The sequence below is a fragment of the Cottoperca gobio genome, chromosome 3 (genome assembly GCF_900634415.1).
Source record: "Cottoperca gobio chromosome 3, fCotGob3.1, whole genome shotgun sequence".
Classification (NCBI taxonomy): Eukaryota; Metazoa; Chordata; class Actinopteri; order Perciformes; family Bovichtidae; genus Cottoperca; species Cottoperca gobio.
In genome coordinates this window covers 6,734,341-6,752,954 of record NC_041357.1, presented here as the reverse complement: position 1 = coordinate 6,752,954, position 18,614 = coordinate 6,734,341, and the positions used below count along the sequence as shown (strand labels likewise).

Genomic DNA, 18,614 nt, shown 5'->3' with positions numbered 1-18,614 from the left:
ATGTTAGCATGATAACGTCTTCTTTAGAGCTAGCATTAAATAAACACAAAACAGACAATACCAAATGTTGATTTTCTTATTATTTCTAAATTTAAAAGATATATGAACTAGTTGGAAATGACAGCCAATAAACATATTTTTGATTGACCAAATATTGACCTTGATTTGATCTTAGTATCACTTCCCTTCATGGATCTGTCTTTGTGCTGCAGCCATGTGCTCTCCTGTCACATGACTATGGCTGTGATCACCGAGTTTAAAGAAACTCACCAAATTCACATTTTGCATGGTGTGATGGAAATGACAGGGACCCCAAGGGACAGGTGTTCTTTTTATAAAAAAAAAGACATGAAATACTAATATATCTTACAACACATGATACATTTAATTAAAATGGCCATTTATGTATCATTTTCACATACAATTAATATTAGGTCAATATTAAATTCAAAGCAGGTTTGAATATCCAACATCAGGCCCAGGGACAAGTGATATACAGCAAGAACAACACTAAAAAGGTCGCTTTTTATGTAATAAAAATAATGACTGGTCTATGATTTAATGTTTGTATGTTCCTTTTGGTGTTAAGTGAGTGTCACAAAAATAAAAAATAGGAAATGTGTTTTAGTTTTTTTCTTATTTCTGCCAGGGACACAAAAATGACGATAGTTGAAGAATCACCTCTATATCTATAGATATAGATATATATATATATATATATACACACACACACACAGAGAGGAAGAAAGGAGAGGGGAGAACTTAATAGAAACCGCGCCGCGCACGCAATCTCCCCGCGCTGCGCACGCAATCCCAAAATACAATGAATAGCACATATTGCCTCATTAACTCTCTCTTCATGGCTTTGTGTCTCTTTCAGTGTACTCTGCCTCCAATCTGCTGGTGTTGTTCAATGACAGTATTCTGCGCAAAGGGCTGAGATGTGCCATCCCTGTGGTGAGCACTGCTGTATGGATTTCCAATAATCTCAGATTGCATTCACAGAAGAATAAATGCTTCCTGCATCAATGCCTTTGAGGAGACACAACCACTGATAATGTTCATACAGACCAGTGCATTAATACATGCCAGTCTCAGTCTCGAATATATAGGAAGAAAAACAAGGGTGAGAGTTTACGACACAAATGTTGAGTTGTAGACAAAAGAGTTAAGATTTTCACCAGTTGTGATTTCCTGGGGGGGTAGGTAGGTAGGTAGGTGATTGGAGGGAGTATTTGTTGTGTTCTCATTTTTAGTTTTCTCTTTATTTATGATGTGCTTTTGATTAATGTCTGAGTTTGTAGGTGTCACTCATTCAATCCAAATAAAAAATGTATCTCAAGAAAGAAAAACATACAGTTTTCAGACTGCGCTGACTCGTGTTCCTGCTGTGTGTTCAGTCTCTCTCTCAGCAGAGACTCCTCACCTGGCTGTCTGTGTTGGAGCACGTGGAGGTTTTCCTGGAGATGGGGGCCTTCAAGCTGTGGGGGGATGTCGGCCGCTGGCTGGTGATCGGACTCATTCATATTTTTAAGTATGCTTTCCTCGTCTTGAAGTAGGATTTATTTTTAAATGAAAAGGAAAAAAACGCACAACTCTACTCAGAGCTGCTACTCTGTCACTGTGGTTTCTCCCACATGGTAATTACACTCGGTGCCAGAGGGGGGAGACTAAAGTACACTCCCGTTTTATATTTTAGACAATAGTGTGCTTCCAACTTTTGGTCCTTTGCTGTCTCAAGATGACAATGCCCCTGTGTACAAAGCGGCTCCTTAAATAAATGGTTTTCCCAGTTTGGTGGGGAAGAGCTTGACTGGTCTGGACAGAGCTCTGAGCTCAACCCCTTTCAAAACCTTTTGAATGAACTGAACTAATGACTGTTATCCAGACCTTATAACCCAACGTCACTGTGGGACCTCACTAATGCTCTAGTGTCTGAATGGGAGAAAATCCTGCAGACAGGCTTTAAAACGTGGTGGAGAGCCTGAAACCAGAAACAAAGTGGAGGCTGTGGGAGCAACAGATTGTGCTCATGTTTTAGTAATGTTTAACTATCACATGTTTCCACATACCTTTAGCCACGTAGTGTATACGCATTAATACATCTTTAATACAGAAAAGAGCACCAGTTTAAAGTGTGTAAATATATATATGTAATATATTAGTCTGTCATATTTATTTGATAAGTTTTAGAGTATGATAGTGTATTTTTATATTGTGTGTTACATTCTACAGTTTTACATCGCTCTCTTCTAGTGTGGATATATTTTCAGTGTATTTCTTCACTTGGGTGTTTCAGTAGATCTCTCTGCAACACAACACAGAGATGTGTTTGACATAACATCAACACTGTTACATCTTCACATCCTGTTGATATTAGTTCATTGTTTTAATGTTTTAAGTTTAAATTCTGGCACATGTTACACATTGAACCTTCAAAGTGTTATGAATCATTTATTTAAATAAATAAATAAACCTCCTGCTTCATTTAGCACTATGGCGTTCTTTGACTACTCTTCTGTCTGACCAAATTTCCTTCTCATATTGATCTCCAGGGCAATATTTCGCCTCATACTTCTTCTGTGGTACAAATCCGGCATCCAGACGTCACCTCCCATAACTCCCCTCGACAGAGGTGAAGAATGTGTCGGTGAAGGTCAGTTACTCTCTCTTTCTTAATAGTTATAAAACGTCTAGGATTAGCTCTTTCTTTTTTTTGTTTAAAAGAAAAGTAGAGGAAGTTACATGTGGATTGTGTCCCCAATTCACACATCAGCACGTTATTATTGTCATTACTAAGCATGACGTTAGCCTTTACTATGCACCCGCAGAGCTGCTAGCATGGCTGTACACACACACTCATTTATTTATACACGCAGTCTGTTGGGCGCGACATGACTTAAGACCAAAACAGTTCAACCCAGTTGTCGCTTCTGACTACATCTAAAGTTAATGTTACATGTAAAAATGTAACCGTTGACTCAGGTAACAACACATTTGAGAATTAATCAATATTTTTACATTAACAGGATCAAATGACTACGTTTAATGTGAAGAGTCTCTTGTAGTGACTCTTCAAGAGACGCATATTTCCCTCATAAACAGCTAAAGGAGAATAAATGTTTTTCATTTAAATGTTGTTCCGTGGATGTGTAAGTACTGTACATGTATAATAATTCTATAAGGAATCCTCTTTTAATGGTCACACACGTGCACCCAGCACACAGGGAAATGTAGACTCTGCATTTAACCCATCGTAGTATTAGGAGCGGTGGGCAGCTACTATATTATCAGCGCCCAGGGAGAAGTGTGGGGGTCCGGTGCTTTGCTCAAGGGCACTTTACCAGTGCTCAGGAAGTGAACCGGGACCTCTCAAAGCACCAATCCAAACTCCATACTTGAACTGCCGACCCTCTAGTTCCCAAGGTTACATGTCAACAGCTTGTTCCACTGTCCCAAAGAGGCCAAAAAAGAAAACCTGTCAAACAATGCTGCTGTTAATTGCACAAGCATATGGTATTTCTCAGTTCCTGTGTTGTGCATTGAAACAGTGATTGTGTGTGTGTGTAAGAAGTGATTGAGATTGAAACTGTGTTTCCTTCCTCTTCTCCACAGATGACGGTAACAGGGAGCAGCAGGAAGACACCTGCTTTGTGGGCCACAGGTCAGGCCGGGTCATCAGGCCACTAGGCAGCGGTAAGTTACAGTTTAGATTTGAATATCAAATCCTTTTGAAGTTTCACAAGACCTGAAAACTACAGCCTTTTGAGCGTATTAAGCATTTGTGTGACTGAGTGGTGGTGTCAAGTCTTTGAACTTGATCTGAAACAGGAAATATCACATTTCTATCTAAACAAAAGGCTGTTTAAACACAGACAAAGCCGGATGCTATCTGACAGACAGGTTGCACGTATGCTGCTTTGAATTCTGCTATAACCTCAATACTTAAGTTTCGTTCTCACTTGATTCTGTCAATAAACAACAAATTACTTCCTTTTCCCCGGAAGGTAATTTATTAACCACCAAACTTCAGCTTTAACACTTTTAAAGGTCGCATTCACACCTCGTGCAGAAACCTGCTGCTTAGCTGCTCTCGTAACTTTTAGAAATGTTAAACGTTATAGATGGCGTCTTTTCCTCCTCTGTTAAAGGACAAATGTGATGTCACGGTTTAGGGTTTGGCCAGAAAAACATGACTGGAATTTTACCCAACAGAGAGCAGTCAAGCTTCTGTCCCATGTAAACCTTTGCTCTTTGGATTAAAGGCCCCAGAGTTTAGCAATATGTGAATCTAAATCTGACGGCAGTTGTCATTCGGGTCATTTGTTCATGTTTCTAATAATGTCACTTAGATGAAATCAGCAGATTAATGTCAGTTTTTAGTGTTGAACTAATCTTTTTTTTTTTTTTTGGATGAAACATTTAACTTTTGACTTAAAGCAGCTCTCATTTATATTTTCTCATTGTTTTGGTTTTCCTGTTCAAAAGAAACACTGTCCACTACCAGCCCAGCAGCAAACAGCAGACAGACACAGTGAGAGTCTAGCTGGTGAACAGAGAGGAACATATAGAAGAGAAAGAGAATACCCTCAGGAGAATATCGGACTTACATCCATCAAGTGGCTTTTATTCAATTCTTATGTTCCATTTCTGCTGGATGTGTAAATAGGCAGCTGTTTACGAACACCAACTAACTGTATGTCCGTAAGTTTATTGCAGGTTTGAAGTTTTAATTAGAAACTGTACGTCTTTTATTCGTCTACCTTTCAGACACGTCACAGCAGGAGCCAGGTGTAAATAATAGAATTGATGATGACTTGAATAGAACAGTCCTCGTTAGTGTTATCAGTAACACCTGTCTGCTGTCAAAAAGGCCTGTTAGCAGCTGTTTGCTGATTCATTCATGTTGCAGTTAGTCAGGAACTTTTGCGTTTGGGAAAGAGCGACCACTTTCACTGTCGGCGTGGTAAACTCGTCCCCCTCTTCCCCTCCTCTCGTCTCTGTGCTGTGCCAGCTCCCTCCCTGCAGGCGCGGCTGTGGGGGGCACCTAGTCAGAATAAGAGGAGGAACAGCTTAAACAGGGAGACGCTCCACAGCAAACCAACACCGCTGAGGCTTCAGGAGACCCTCGCTGAGTCTGTGTACATCGGACGGCCACTTGTGCACTGTATCCTTCCCTCAATGTCCCTCCAGTCCAGTTAACATCAGTATCTTGCAAGCAATCAAATAAGCCGACAGACAACCCAACAAGGAGACTTACAGCCTTCTTTTTATACCTGAAGAATAGTTATTCCTTTTCTTTTTTATACCATCTGTTACGAACAGGTGTGCTGCATTTTTCTTTCAAAGTCTATAAAGCAGTCTATTATATTATATCTGAATACGTTCTTAAAATCTATTGGAACTTTTTCTATCCGATGAACCAGAACAGAAAGCCTCTAATTTATTAATAGTTACATGAAATGTTACCGGACTCTACACCTGTAGACATAAAATCCTAAGACCCATCTTTTTAAGATTGTTTTTTTACCTACGAATGAACTTATATACCAGTAGTCTTTTTTAATTGATCTATTTTACGTTTATTGTCCTTTTATTGAATGGTGCATTATAAAAGAAGTTTATTGTTTCTATAAATGAATTTCTGTGACTCACTTCTGTAGCACCACAGTATTTGCTGAAGTGCGCTGTGTATTGCAGGCTGTAGCTACAGTATGTGTTACCTGAAGCTTAAAACAAATGAAAGCATGTCTTTGTGACCCTCGAATGTCATACAACCACTTACACAAACATATTTAAAATCTTAAGAGCCTAACACTAAAAGTAACAACATAAAATGTCTGCAAACCCTTCTTGTAAATACAACTTATTACTTATAATATTCCTTGTGTTTGTACTGGACACCTTTCGTTTAACGTTTTTCCCTTAAAGCAAACCTCCCTGGCTGCAGTACTCTGCCTCGCACTCTGTGGAAAACAGTCCTGGAAGCCGTGGCTCGTCTCTGGAGTCCTCGAACTTTCCAGGTATGCCAGATCAATGTTTATTCTAATTCATCTAATTATTACATTTTAAACTCTTTATCTAGTTAACAGAACATATAGAACACTAATTATGTTTATTTAAAAATAAATATATATTACTTACTTTATTTGATGTCATAAATGCATTATTATTTGTTAGCATTATTGAAACTGAGCCAGGACAGAACTGTGGCTGCTCTTGAAGATATTTTCTTTTATATTTGGAAAATCTTCAGATTAGATGATTTTTTGATTTATCCAAATTCAGAGGGGATGCTGAATAGTTCTAACATAATGTAACCTAATCCTCCATGTTTTGGAGGGAATTTTAGATGAATTAAATAAAAACTTAATCAGTTCTATTAATAAATAAATGAGTGTTAAGGGGGAAACGATATAAATAAATAATTGCAAATGTTCATAAACATGATTTGGGGAAAAAGTCAAATTATTTTAAAGTACCGGTAGTCATTTATTTTGTATCAGTTGAGTTTAAGGACATGTGTTGGGACACTCTGTCGACAGCAAGACATTTCTAAATAATTGAATCGAAAACATCAAAGAGCACACGGAGAATGTTGCTGAGTCAGAACTAAAGCCTCCGCTCTTTGCTGTCAGTCAGTTTGCTTTGAGATGTTTGTCAGACTTGGCAAGTGAACGCTGAGTTATGAAAACAAAGCAAAGATAACACTTCAGGATCTCATTATCCTCTGCGAGATCACAGTATGACCAGTTATTTTTGCTCCTTCTTCCTTTAGCTTTGCTGTGCTCAGTGATAGAAACTGTCAGAGTCGATGGGAGAGGGCCGAGATGAGGAGGAGAACCTTTCTTCTGCTCTACTACCTTCTCCGCTCTCCCTTCTATGACAAATTCTCAGAGTAAGTATATCTGGTGAGAAATCAAGAGGATAGAATCTATACAATCAGGATCATTAGTTTTATTAACGATCAGATCATTTATATTTTCAATTAATCGATTCATAGCTTAGTCTATAACATATTCGACAATTGTGGAAAAAAGCCAGTAATCACCATTTCCCACAGCCCGAGGTGACATCTTCAATTTACACTAATGTTAAAAGCAGAGAATCCTCACATTTCAGAAGCTGGAACCAAATCTGCCTGAAAAGAAATACTATGATGAATAATGAATTGATTATTATATATTTGTTTCTGTCCTATATGAAATACACCAGTCTGCAACAATAGCATAATTATTGGTACATTGTTGGCATTTAAAGTGTTTTAACAATCGTGACTGTGTTTGTTGATCTGCAGGGAAAAGATTCTGTTCCTGCTCAGACTCCTGGCTGATCATGTTCCAGGAATAGGCCTTGTTGCACGTAAGTACTGTTGTCAAGTCTGCTCCATGATGCTGGCCTCTACATAGGAGTGTTTTATACCTCCTCAAAGTATATCTCGTCGAGATATTTCACTAAAAAACTGAAATGTCAACCTCACGGTGGCGCTAGATGAAGAGTCGGGGATCACCAGTGTCTGCGCCAGGTATCATCACATAGTTAATGAGATGTTTCAGTCTGGACCAAAGATGTGGCTCAACATTCCCTGAGCCATTTTGTTCAGCTCAAGAGAAACTACAGCTTCTATGCACATTTGTGTTAGTGGCCACACTAGCATCAGCATAATTTAGTTTCTTTTTCTTTGTAATGAGTGTTATTACAAATGTCTGTGAGGTTCTTTCACCTTTGTAACTGAACCTTGAATTTCCAGTTTCACTTCATCTCTCTATCGCCACAATGGCTACTGTTCAGCAAAGTTAAGGTACATTTCAGTTTGGATAACACACACCTTAGTGCTCGTTTTGATCCTGTTTGTCTGTTCAGGCCCTCTGATGGATTACCTCCCCACCTGGCAGAAGATCTACTTCTACAACTGGGGATAAAACTAGCTGGATGTGTTCGGATCTTTGATGTTTGCAAGTCAACGATGAGAAAAGAACAGTCAGGCCCAGGGACAGACGCTATGATTTACCCAAAAATCAGATAAAAAGATGTGGGAATAATTACCACTTCCGACTGACTGCCAGGACCTTCGTAGTAACAACCTTCCTTGATTAAGGAGGCTATTTCAGAAATAAAGCAACATGTTTTTCTTCCTCAAGGTTTTAGTACCTTGTTTCTGACACTACAGAGCACTTATATATTGCTATAAAAACAATATTTGCTTTGTGAGTCAGATGTCGGAGAACTTCATTCCTTCGAGTTGCTTTCATGCCATTGTCTGTACTGTGAAGACTTTATGGATACGTGGCATAATATTTGTGAGCAATGGCAGAAAAACACATCCAACAACTCATTTCCACCAGCAGGCGTTGAAGCTCTAGTTCTTGGGAGTTTCCGTGCAGGTGAGAGCTAACAGATTAAACATCATGAACACTGAGGGTGTGCGTGTGCTCGTGTGTGAGCGTGTTTGAGCTGGAGTCGATAACAAGTCAGAGGTTTTAAATCTTTATTAACATTCTGAATAAGTTTCTTTTTGTAGTCTACAAATAAATAGTTGAATGTTTCATCCTTTCAGTTCACGTTTGTTACTTTTTGGAGAGTTTTATCACGGGTGGAACATACACAGCCATGACCACACTCGGGGAAAATATGACATTACAAACCAGGTCTCCTCTACCTAAACATTTCTTCTAATAACTTGTTGAATGTCAAGTCTGCCAGGAACATAAAGGGGATCTTCACCTTGTGGGTTTGAGATTAATTGCATGAACATGTTGAGCTATACAGTGTTAAGAGAAACATTGAAAGGATTCCTCCAAAGACGAATCGTTTTGTCTTGAATGTCAGGAATATTTTTCATTGGTCAAATGTCTAAAACTGAACAGATAAATGTAAGACGTCAGCCTTCCAAAATAAAAGATTAACCTGCTGCGAGAGGGAAAAGGCAGCAACGTCAAAACATTTCAGAGTTGAGGTGCATCGAGGCAGACTTCAGATTCAACCAGCAAGACATCGAAGTGACACTCTTTCCAAGGTAGTAAAAAATAAGATTCATAGTCAGTTCTATGAGCTGGGACTTCACGTTCCATCTGACGTCTGTACACACTTTGACTGTTTGGGTTTAATCCCCCTATAATTTAAAAGTTCCCAATTACCCTGCACTGTCTTGTGTGTGTTGAAAAGGAGGTATGGTCATGGACGACCGGGTCTAAGTCTTAAAGATAGATAATAAATAACCATAGCAGCTAGGACATCAAATATCTGATGCTCCACAATAGATACTTTCATCCAGACAGAAATGCATAATTCCAAGCTCACAAATCATCTGACGTCGTCAAGACAGTTGCAGTCAGTGCTTTGTGTATGAAAACCCAACAACCTGTGGACAAACTACTGTACGTGACCAGTGACTCCAACACTGAATGGAAACATTGTGGAATTCTGTTCAAATGAATGTCGACGGTTGAAAATATATACTGCACCTTTTTTTTTTTATATCACAATAAAATAAAAAGACTGAAGTATTTGATAATATGAATCAAAAACAACACTTTGATTTCTGTATAAGGAATAAAATATAGTAGAATTAAGTCATTTCGAAAACTAAGACCAAAATATTCTCGACATAAATTACAACGTAACTCTTGGTTTAGAAAAAACTACACCCTTCGATGGTTTCCTTTATGAAAATAAAACTCAAGAGTCTGCTAATGAGAATTAGAGAAGAAAATATGGTCTCACTTCTGCAAAATTGTCTCTAGAAGAGGACGGGAGAGAAGGACGATTTATTTTCCCATGCAATCCTTTCTGCTTCCCGTCTCTCTCTCGTCCCATCTACTCCGCCCAAATGCACATCTCCGTCAGGCTGGTTGACTCTTCACAGGCGTCAGTTAACACATCTTCCCACAGGTCGGTGTGGAACCCTCAGGGCTGATCAGTAGGAGCCGTAGCGATCCTGAGGAAATGTTTGTCAGAAAATCAGGAAAACAAAAAGGTGCAAACTGTGTAAAAAGTAAAGTAAAATAAAAAAGTGTAGAAGCTAATGAAGATAGCCAGATGTTGATGTTTTTCCTCTAATGCCTTCCCCGGGGAATGTAGAATAAAAAAAATAGAGAAAAGATTTGAAGTGAATGGGGGCCGAGTTTAACAACAAAACTATATCAAAACAGTCTCATTTATCCACACGCATGCTCACTACTTCCCAAACACCTCACTATTTAAAACACTCCCACATAAACAGACGTACCGTTTATGCAGAAGTGTTTTAAATATTAAGGTTCTAGTGAAAATGCATGTTTGGGGATTAGTGAGCATACAACTGGATAAATGAGACTTTATCGTGGAGGCATTTGAGAAATAAAGTTTCTTAATTGATAAACAAATGATCATTTCGTGTGTGAAGTATTCCTTTAAAGGTGACGCAGACTCTGTTGACGTCTCACCTGGATTGTATTCATGACACCGTTGGCCAAAACGGCCATCTTGCCCGCTACGGTCTTCACTCCCTGTTTGAATTGTGCGATGTCCGGGCCGGAGGGGAGCACACTGTCGTAGCCTGGTGCCCTCCCTGAGAGGACGAGACAAAGTATTTAGTGTCACACACATTTAAATGAATGCAACACAAAGGTTTGTTTTCCATTTGAGCATGTTGTGTGAGGGGAACATTTTAAAACATACAAGAAATACAGTTTGATATAGAACACAGTATGTATGAAGGAAATCACGGAGGAAACAGCAAAGATAGCAGTGAATGTATCTTTTAACAAGCATCATGTGTGTGTTAGATCTTCTTCTTCTGTGCAATAGAGCTCCATTGTTGTTCAAAAACTATTAAAAACTCATCAGTGAGCCACAATCCTGCACTGGGTGACATGTTCCTTCCTGCTGCCAGAAATAGTCACTAGAGCACCAAATGTGGATTAATCCACCGCTGAAAATAGTCCCGAGTACCACAGACATGGACTCTCACATTAACTGCTGTGGTCTTTTCTGACACTAAAACATATTAAGGATAATGCCAGAAAATACACAAACAAACAGGTCTTACCTTTATGGTCATTGCCCTCCCCAAAGAGGTCAGCTGAACTGATGGAGGTGCTTCCAGACATGGTCTCCAGTCTGCTCTTTGCATCATACTGAGAAGAAGAAACTAAAGTCAACACCTGGGTAATTACAGTACACAGTTTTAAAAGAAAACAGTTTGCACACTCTCTCCAGGAGTTATTGCTTTGAAAACATAGTTGCCAAGAATTTTAATGTATGCTTGAATTGCTACTAGTTTAGTTATTCAAAACTGAAATGAAGTTGAGGTTTCTTACCTCTGCACTGCTTTCCCGGCCAAAGAACATGTCCGAAGAGATCGCTTTTGCATTTGCAAATTTCTGTCGGGCCTCACTCGACTCTGACACTGGAGCGGACACGTCGGCTTTCCTTCTGCTGGGAAGTCTGGGTTAAACACAAGCACAGACATCAGAGCTGCAGCCCGTCCAGTGGACACAATGGTTTTATTTCTTTATATTTTAACAGTGAGCGTGTGTGTGTGTGTGTGAACATCCGTGTAGATACCTCTCTCCAATTGGCTGAATACTAGAGATGGTGACCTCCTCTTTGGGGTCCTCTTTCTCCAGAGCCCAGGAGGTGGTAAAGGAGGCAGTTCCTCCCTCGGTATCCCACCGGGATCCAAAACTGTCTCCCACTGTAAACGGGTTGTCCTTATATCTGAAACATCAAACACAATGGATTATTAACATGATCTGGTCTGTGAGTTGACAGATTTAAACCAAAGCTTTGAGGTGTCATGCGTACTTTGGGGGTCCAGAAGTGAAACCCGGCTCATCAAACATGTCCAGTTTGGAGCGAGAGGAGGACTTGGCTCCCACAGGAGTCTCCTGCTCGATCACCTGCATCTCTGACATCACCGAGTGAGACACGGCACTGAAACAGGACACACGCACACACACATTGAAAACGGGACACATACATTGAAACAGGACACATACACACAAACAGGACACATACACACACATTGAAGTATAGTGTGCTACTGTAATTCCTCTACTTCTGGCGGTAACTAATATAGCTATGTGTGCATTAATAAGAGATTTGAAGCTGATATTCAAAAGTAACGCAAAAGTTACTTTTACCTAGTAACTAATTACTTTTATTATGCAGTATTACCTTTGATTAAAGTCACTAACTACCAGAAACTTGCTCTACGTTGATGATTACACACATTCAATCAAGTGTTTCTGCTCCCAAGGATGAAAGTTGCTCAGAGAAACCTCAGGCAGACAATCCCCAGACTGATCTTTGACGTTACCTCCTGTTGCCGAAGCCCATGCCCAGTCTCTCAGCCTGCTCTCTCTTCTTGCCTTCCAGGTTCTGAATCTTCTTTTCCTCCATCTTCCTGTCGATCTCCAGCTCTTTGTAAGCCAAACGCATTGAGGCCACACTGCAAAAGCCGTTATGTCAGAGCACGTGTGGACAAAGGTTTATCAACAGTGTTTTGTCTTACTTTGAAAATGGAATTCATGGAGACCTGTACAAGTCAAAATAAGAGGGATAAAATAACATCTCTTACATGGACTCCTCGGCTTGTTTCTTCGCCTCAACAACCTGCTCCTCTCTCATCTTCTCGGCCACTTGCGCCTGCTTCTCCACATCCGAGAAACTCTTACTGCTCACCTTCTGGGCACCGAGACCTTTCTTTGCACCGAGCTGCATCAGTGGGAAATGTGGTACACAGATTAGTTCCAGGTTAGAGTCGACGTTACATATTAAAGGTTCCTCAAGCATTGGGGAGACAGCTGGCAGCTCCTAAAACGCAAGGTTTGTGGTGTGTTGACAATATGACTCACCCCTTTTTTTGCAGCCATGGGCTTCTTTTTTCCAATAATGGAAGTCTTTAAATCTGTAACACAATTTACAACATGTAAAAAAAATGCTACGTAGTTTTATTTTTAAGCCTTCATTTAGCCAAGTAGATACATTAAGAATGACTTTAACATTACAGACCTCAAATCAAAGCGAGATAAACCCACCAGCTCAGAAAAACAAGCTATTATTACAGATACACTGTACTGAGAAGAAACATGGCTTTGGTTGGCTTTTATTGTTAATTCCCAAACTGCTTACTCTCAGTTAAGGACATGTACGATAGTGCACCACAGCATTTAAAACTGGCCTTCTCAGCTGGGTTCCACAATATCACCAGCAAAACAAAAACTGTCAAGCTCTCATCACACTCATCGCACTGATGACAGTTTGCTATCATTATGAGAACATTGAGTGAAGTGGCGCTTTAGGAAACTATTCATTCAGAGACACCAGACTATTGTGACAAATACTATTTTTGGAGTCCTCTGAACTCTCTTTTTCTCTTTTTACACCATGCAGTAGCCTTGGTTAATTTCTTCTGACTGACTACAGAGAACTTGTTTAACAGCAGGTGCTCACCAGAAATAACAATCTTTATTACAGACTTTCATAAGCGATCAGCAGAGAGGGAAGAATGGGAGGCGGCAGATGAGATGTCAATCAAGCAACACAACCATGCACCTAGCCATAATCCAGCCAGCGCAAACACAGCTAATCACCTTTGGGTATCCATTCTTCCTGTGATGACAAACGCATGGAGTCCTCTACACGACAGGACAAACCAGTCACCATAACCATGATCCAAAACACAGAAGAAGCCAATTTAACATAAGAATGCTCTTTATAAACAAGATCCGAGCCCAAATTAGACTAATAAATACACTGCTGTTGGATTAGTGTCATCGATACTGTTGATGACATGTCAAAGATTGTGTCAATTAATCTATTATCAGATATTAGCAACTACTTTGATAATCGATTAATCAGTCTTTTTGATTTTTCTGCTGTTTTTAATGTTCCCTTTTCTTGCACCTGTCTTCTTATTCATTATTCTATTTATCTTGTATGAAGCACATAGTATTGCATCTTACTATTTATGAAATATGATATTTAATTGCAGTTTAATTGATTATTAATTGGGGGAAATAATCAGCAGATTCATTGAAAATTAGAAAGAATCTCTTTCTGAGCACCCTGTACAATAAAAAGTTTGTTTATACTTCACACGCTGGGATAAAGATACAGAGACGCTGTAAAACAAGGCTGAGGCCAGTAGTATGTACCCTCTGAATAAGCACGCGTCAAACGTGAGAAGGGAAGTTGCAGAAGACGGTGCTGAAGTTACAGAAGAGCAGGGCAATGCTTGTGGCTTCACTCAGAGGCTGAATCAGGCTAATGGACTCACCAATGGAGGCTTTGGGTGATGTGCTCAGACCGTCGATGCTGGGTCCTTCCTCCGGCTCTACAAAAGGACCAGATGAAAAAATATTTGTTTTATTCTTTTGTTCCACAGCTTGTGGAAAAATCTAAATTGAGTCACCTCCAGTTGATACTTTAGTTTTAATCACACCCCCATTATATACAGCAGAATCTTCCTTGTCCAAAGCCTTGACTGCAGAAGCCAATATTATTATTTTATTTTTATTTTAATGTTTTAAACCCAACACCCCAAGTTTCTACCGCAGTTTTCTGTTATCTGGCCAAGATAATCCTGATGACGCCACTATGATCTATGGCGATATATCACCGGGGTCGTCACAAAAGACGTCATGCAACTGCTTTCACAGGCTGAGTAGTACTCGTCTTGATGGGTAAATCAACTTTTATTTGTAAAATTAGCGGAGTGGTCCTTAAAAATGTGTAAAACAGATTGTTTACATAAGGTTTTTATTTTATTTTACTAACGGTTGTCATCCTGGCCTTTGGCCGTCCTGTCCGTCAGCTGTGGGGTCACAGTGGCTCCATTCTGCTCTGGCTCGGAGGGCGGCGCCATGCACCAGTCATTAGTCTGCTGAAAACGTAAAAAATAAAAACCAAGCCATTTTTATCATTTGCACAGACCAAAACGTTTAAATTATAAAAGGTCATTTTAGCTTATCAGAGATATCAATTACAACATGTCGTATATCAAGTGATAAGTAACAAGATATTGCATTAGAGTCATAGCAACGGTATGTTGTTAATAGAGCTTTGCCAACACCAGACACACACTACTTAAACAGGCATCATTTTTTTTATATATATATATATATATATATATATATATATATATATATATATATTTGAGGAATATTTGTCTCAACTTTAAAATGTTGTTGTTGTATTTATGCTAATGTTTATAGTTATTGATACTAATTCAATTTCCAGTCCGGCTTAGATTCAGATTTAGTTATATTTAATTTATTTTTATCAAATTTAAAATTTATTTTCAAAAATGTATGTTTGTATTATCCGTTAATATTATATAATATAATGATTGGTCAAAATATGCCAAATATCTACATCGGCTTCATAAAATGCACCATTACTAAAATAATAAAACATACAAATATTCCACTTCCATGTAGAGTGTGTCAGTGTGGCTGACATTGTTTTGTCACAAACGTATTTATTGAAATGGCAGCATGCAATGATTTTGCAAAAAACAACAACAAACAAACCTGTGTATGTTCTGCAAAGAAATCTGTCTCTTTCTTCTCAGAAGCTGCCACAGTGCCTCCCACAGAAGAGTCAATCCATAGCTGCAACAAGGAGAAGAAGAGTGTGTTATTCTGAGAGACTCATCACAATTCCATTAAATATGTTCACACAGGAGCTTTGCAATTTTTACTTTTTTTTTTGGCATATTGCCTGAAATGTGAACATCATATGCTGTGATAAGTACACACCTTGTGAACTCTGAACTATATCTGCTAACACAGCTCAGACACTGATAATCACTCTTATGTGATTATGTCAATAGTCCACAGGACAGCAGTTAATTTCTGTTATTCTGAAAGAGTGAGGGTTGTACCTGTGAGGTGCAAAAACAAATAACAGCGTAATCAGTTTGTCTGCAGCTGTTAGCTAACAGACACAGGAGCTGGACCACAGGTCAGACCAGTCAAATTATCACGTAATAGCGGAAAATATTTTTGCTCGATTGGAAAAGTCCTGGTTTAGAAAAGCTGCCGCTCAGTTATTATAAACTTCTCCTGCGCGCTGTATGTTTGTTCTCAATGTATTTCTTTAACATTATTTTAGGCTTTTGTGTTTTATTTGACAAGCACAGAGAGGATTAGAGGGGAGGGGATACTTGTGTGCATTAAAACACAAGCACCTTAGTATGCAAACAGATTGTACTGACTGTTCATTAAACTAACTTGTTATTTCTCAAGTTAGGAACAACAAAGTGGGGCATGTGTTGTTGGATGACATGTGTACTCCTGCAAGTTTAAAAACAGGCTGAATTAAAATAATGTATGGCAGAAATCCCGGAAGGATGCAGTGCGTCTCTTACTGCCATGTAACAAAGCTGAAAGTGCAGCTTTAAGATGTTATGATGCATAACATAAACTGCACTTTAGCTCTGTCAACAAAGCCAGGGAGTTTACTGAAGACTGCATCAATGTAATGAAATTAAAATATGTCATTATTTAGGCTACAACATAAGACACAATTCCAAACTGTTTCTAAATCGATTGATACTCACATCTGTGCCATATTTGGACAATGCAGCATTTGCTTGCTGTCGAATCTTCTCCCGGTACAACTGGGCTGCACGACTATTATACTTGGCGTTGGTGTCGTTTGTAGAGCAGCCATGCTGGCGGAAGAATGCATTCTTCAGACAGAAGGAGAAAAGGACTTATTGCATATCAATAAACCACAAAAATGTACCCTAACAATGCTAGGTGATTTCACTTCCTAGAACGGAGGTCATTAAATACATGCCCAACCTCAGTCTGACTTACCGCATTGGCATTGCCTCCAACCTGCATACATCTAAGCTGAAACCAGTTCCAGTTGGAGTCTAACTCAGTGGACCTGAGTCAAAAAGGGAAGAAATGGAAAAGTCAGCACCCCAGTGTGACAGTTACACCAGGCACTACAGGTCACTTAGTGTCTGTAAACTATGAGTCTTTCACAGTCAAAAGACAAAACTATTTACTGCACAGCACATAGCAAATAAAGTGTAATTCATGCTTTTGTAGCAGACAGCTTATCTACTCACTAACACTGCCTAGAAGCATGCATCATGAGGACAACTTTTGACAGCTATGATTATTGAAGAGTTACACTGAAGCTTACCTGATAAAGCTGAGATGCACTCCCAGGGAGCGGTGGATGCCAGAGCAGTCGATGCATAAGAATACACCATATGTAATACTTGCCCAGCTAGGGTTCTTAGCTGCGCAGTCAAAACATACCTGAACAGAAACAATATGCAAATTCCATGAACTATTGTTACTGGGACAACTTTGATGAGATATAATTCTGTATGTAGTACTTACATTGGTTTGGCCTATTTGAAGCTAATGTACTTGCAAGATTCTTACTGTTCTGAGAGTTTATACTCATTGTTGTTTGCACTTATTCTAAATTGCTTTGGAAAAAAGTGTCAGCTAAATGTAGTGTAATATACAAGTACACAGCAGCTGAATGGTAGTGACAGTGAGCTGTTTTACCCATTCATGAACAATGATGTAGTGCACCTATGACTTCACATAGCAGTATGTTTTTCCACTGCATGTTGTTGTTAATGGTTCTGTACATTGTGGTTACATTAAATGTGGGCTGATACTATACACTAGCATCCTCATGTATCTGAAATACCAACCCACTTACAGGAACATGTTCTTATTCCAAACATATAAATTCAAAATCACTACATTTGGAGATATGATGTTTATCACTAGAAAGGAAGGGGATGAAAATGAAAATCTAGATTTGTTAAATAACTACAGCTGTCAGACAAATGTAGTGGAGTAAAACGTACAATATTCCCCTCTGATATTTAGTGGAGAATAGATATAAAGTAGCATATAATGGAAATACTCAAAGTAAATAGAAAAAACTCAAAATTGTACTTAAGTACTTCATTAAATGTACTTAGTTACATTCACTGCATTTACAATACGCTTTCGATGAAGCCAGCCCGGTTAAAAATACAACAATCAGGCGCAATATTCTGTAAATGAATAGTAAACTGAGCATATGACTCAGTTTACCAAATAACATGTAGTTACAGACACTGCTAGCTTTAGCATTGGATAGCATATGGTTCAATACAGTCAAGCGTTACGACTTCAAATGCAAAACGTTAATATCCTTACTGAACTGCCTGCCCTACTTTTAATATATCTGGAGTTTGGTCTAAACAATTAGCTCATTAATTATTTAATTTCTCAAACTTAGTTTAGCTTAAGTGGTTAGCTTCCTTCCTCAGCATACACAAATCGTATACGTGGCCTTTATGTTGGACTGTTTAACCGACAGGCTAACAGCCGTTAGCTCCTTTTAGCTGGGCCTAGCTACGTGATAGAAAACAGTTAGCCAGCCAGCTCACCGCCTCTGACCAGCAAACTATCAACTCAAGCCACGCAATCTGAATAATACATGTACAACAGCGGCTTATTATTCGGTTACCTTGTTTGTAGGAATAGATCTTAATCTTTTGAAAATGGTAAGGATCTCAGTCTTATTTGGTTCCGTAGCCATCTTGCCACTTTGAGAATTCCCATAAATTGACGTCAGTACGGATCCCCGTTGTTTCC

At 39.0% G+C, this 18,614-nt stretch overlaps 2 protein-coding genes across 4 annotated transcripts in view; one reads left to right on the top strand and one right to left on the bottom strand.

The window, feature by feature from the left end:
- pex16 (peroxisomal biogenesis factor 16) overlaps window positions 1-8,559 on the top strand; it is an 11,827-nt gene extending 3,268 nt beyond the window's left edge. The window contains exons 3-11 of the mRNA XM_029455645.1: window positions 881-957; window positions 1,401-1,534; window positions 2,556-2,656; window positions 3,616-3,696; window positions 5,015-5,167; window positions 5,951-6,023; window positions 6,779-6,898; window positions 7,298-7,362; window positions 7,864-8,559. Coding sequence (XP_029311505.1) covers window positions 881-957; window positions 1,401-1,534; window positions 2,556-2,656; window positions 3,616-3,696; window positions 5,015-5,167; window positions 5,951-6,023; window positions 6,779-6,898; window positions 7,298-7,362; window positions 7,864-7,922 — 863 coding nt within the window. The 3' untranslated portion in view covers window positions 7,923-8,559. The remainder of the gene's footprint in view (window positions 1-880; window positions 958-1,400; window positions 1,535-2,555; window positions 2,657-3,615; window positions 3,697-5,014; window positions 5,168-5,950; window positions 6,024-6,778; window positions 6,899-7,297; window positions 7,363-7,863) is intronic.
- arfgap2 (ADP-ribosylation factor GTPase activating protein 2) lies at window positions 8,475-18,614 on the bottom strand. 3 transcript variants are annotated; one of them, XM_029455612.1, is made up of 17 exons: window positions 18,487-18,614; window positions 17,149-17,267; window positions 16,812-16,884; window positions 16,550-16,681; window positions 15,519-15,599; window positions 14,764-14,869; window positions 14,264-14,320; window positions 13,578-13,622; window positions 12,840-12,892; window positions 12,563-12,699; window positions 12,302-12,433; window positions 11,788-11,916; window positions 11,548-11,700; window positions 11,301-11,427; window positions 11,030-11,117; window positions 10,425-10,549; window positions 8,475-9,937 (listed from the first exon to the last, which is right to left on the bottom strand). In XM_029455612.1, the coding sequence occupies exons 1-17, from the start codon at window positions 18,556-18,558 to the stop codon at window positions 9,917-9,919; spliced, it is 1,650 nt and encodes a 549-aa protein (XP_029311472.1). In that variant the 5' UTR covers window positions 18,559-18,614; the 3' UTR covers window positions 8,475-9,916. The 3 variants fall into 3 exon arrangements, with proteins under 3 accessions (XP_029311472.1, XP_029311481.1, XP_029311490.1); XM_029455621.1 differs by having other exon boundaries at window positions 14,764-14,866; XM_029455630.1 differs by lacking the exon at window positions 13,578-13,622.

Coding starts and splice junctions, on each gene's coding strand:
- arfgap2 (XM_029455612.1), bottom strand. CDS start 18,558: ATGGCTACGGAACCAAATAAGACTGAGATCCTTACCATTTTCAAAAGA. Junction 12,434..12,562: donor AAACAAGCCGAGGAGTCCAT/GTAAGAGATGTT, acceptor CGGCTTTTGCAG/TGTGGCCTCAATGCGTTTGG. Junction 10,550..11,029: donor GGAGGGCAATGACCATAAAG/GTAAGACCTGTT, acceptor TCGTCCTCTCAG/GGAGGGCACCAGGCTACGAC.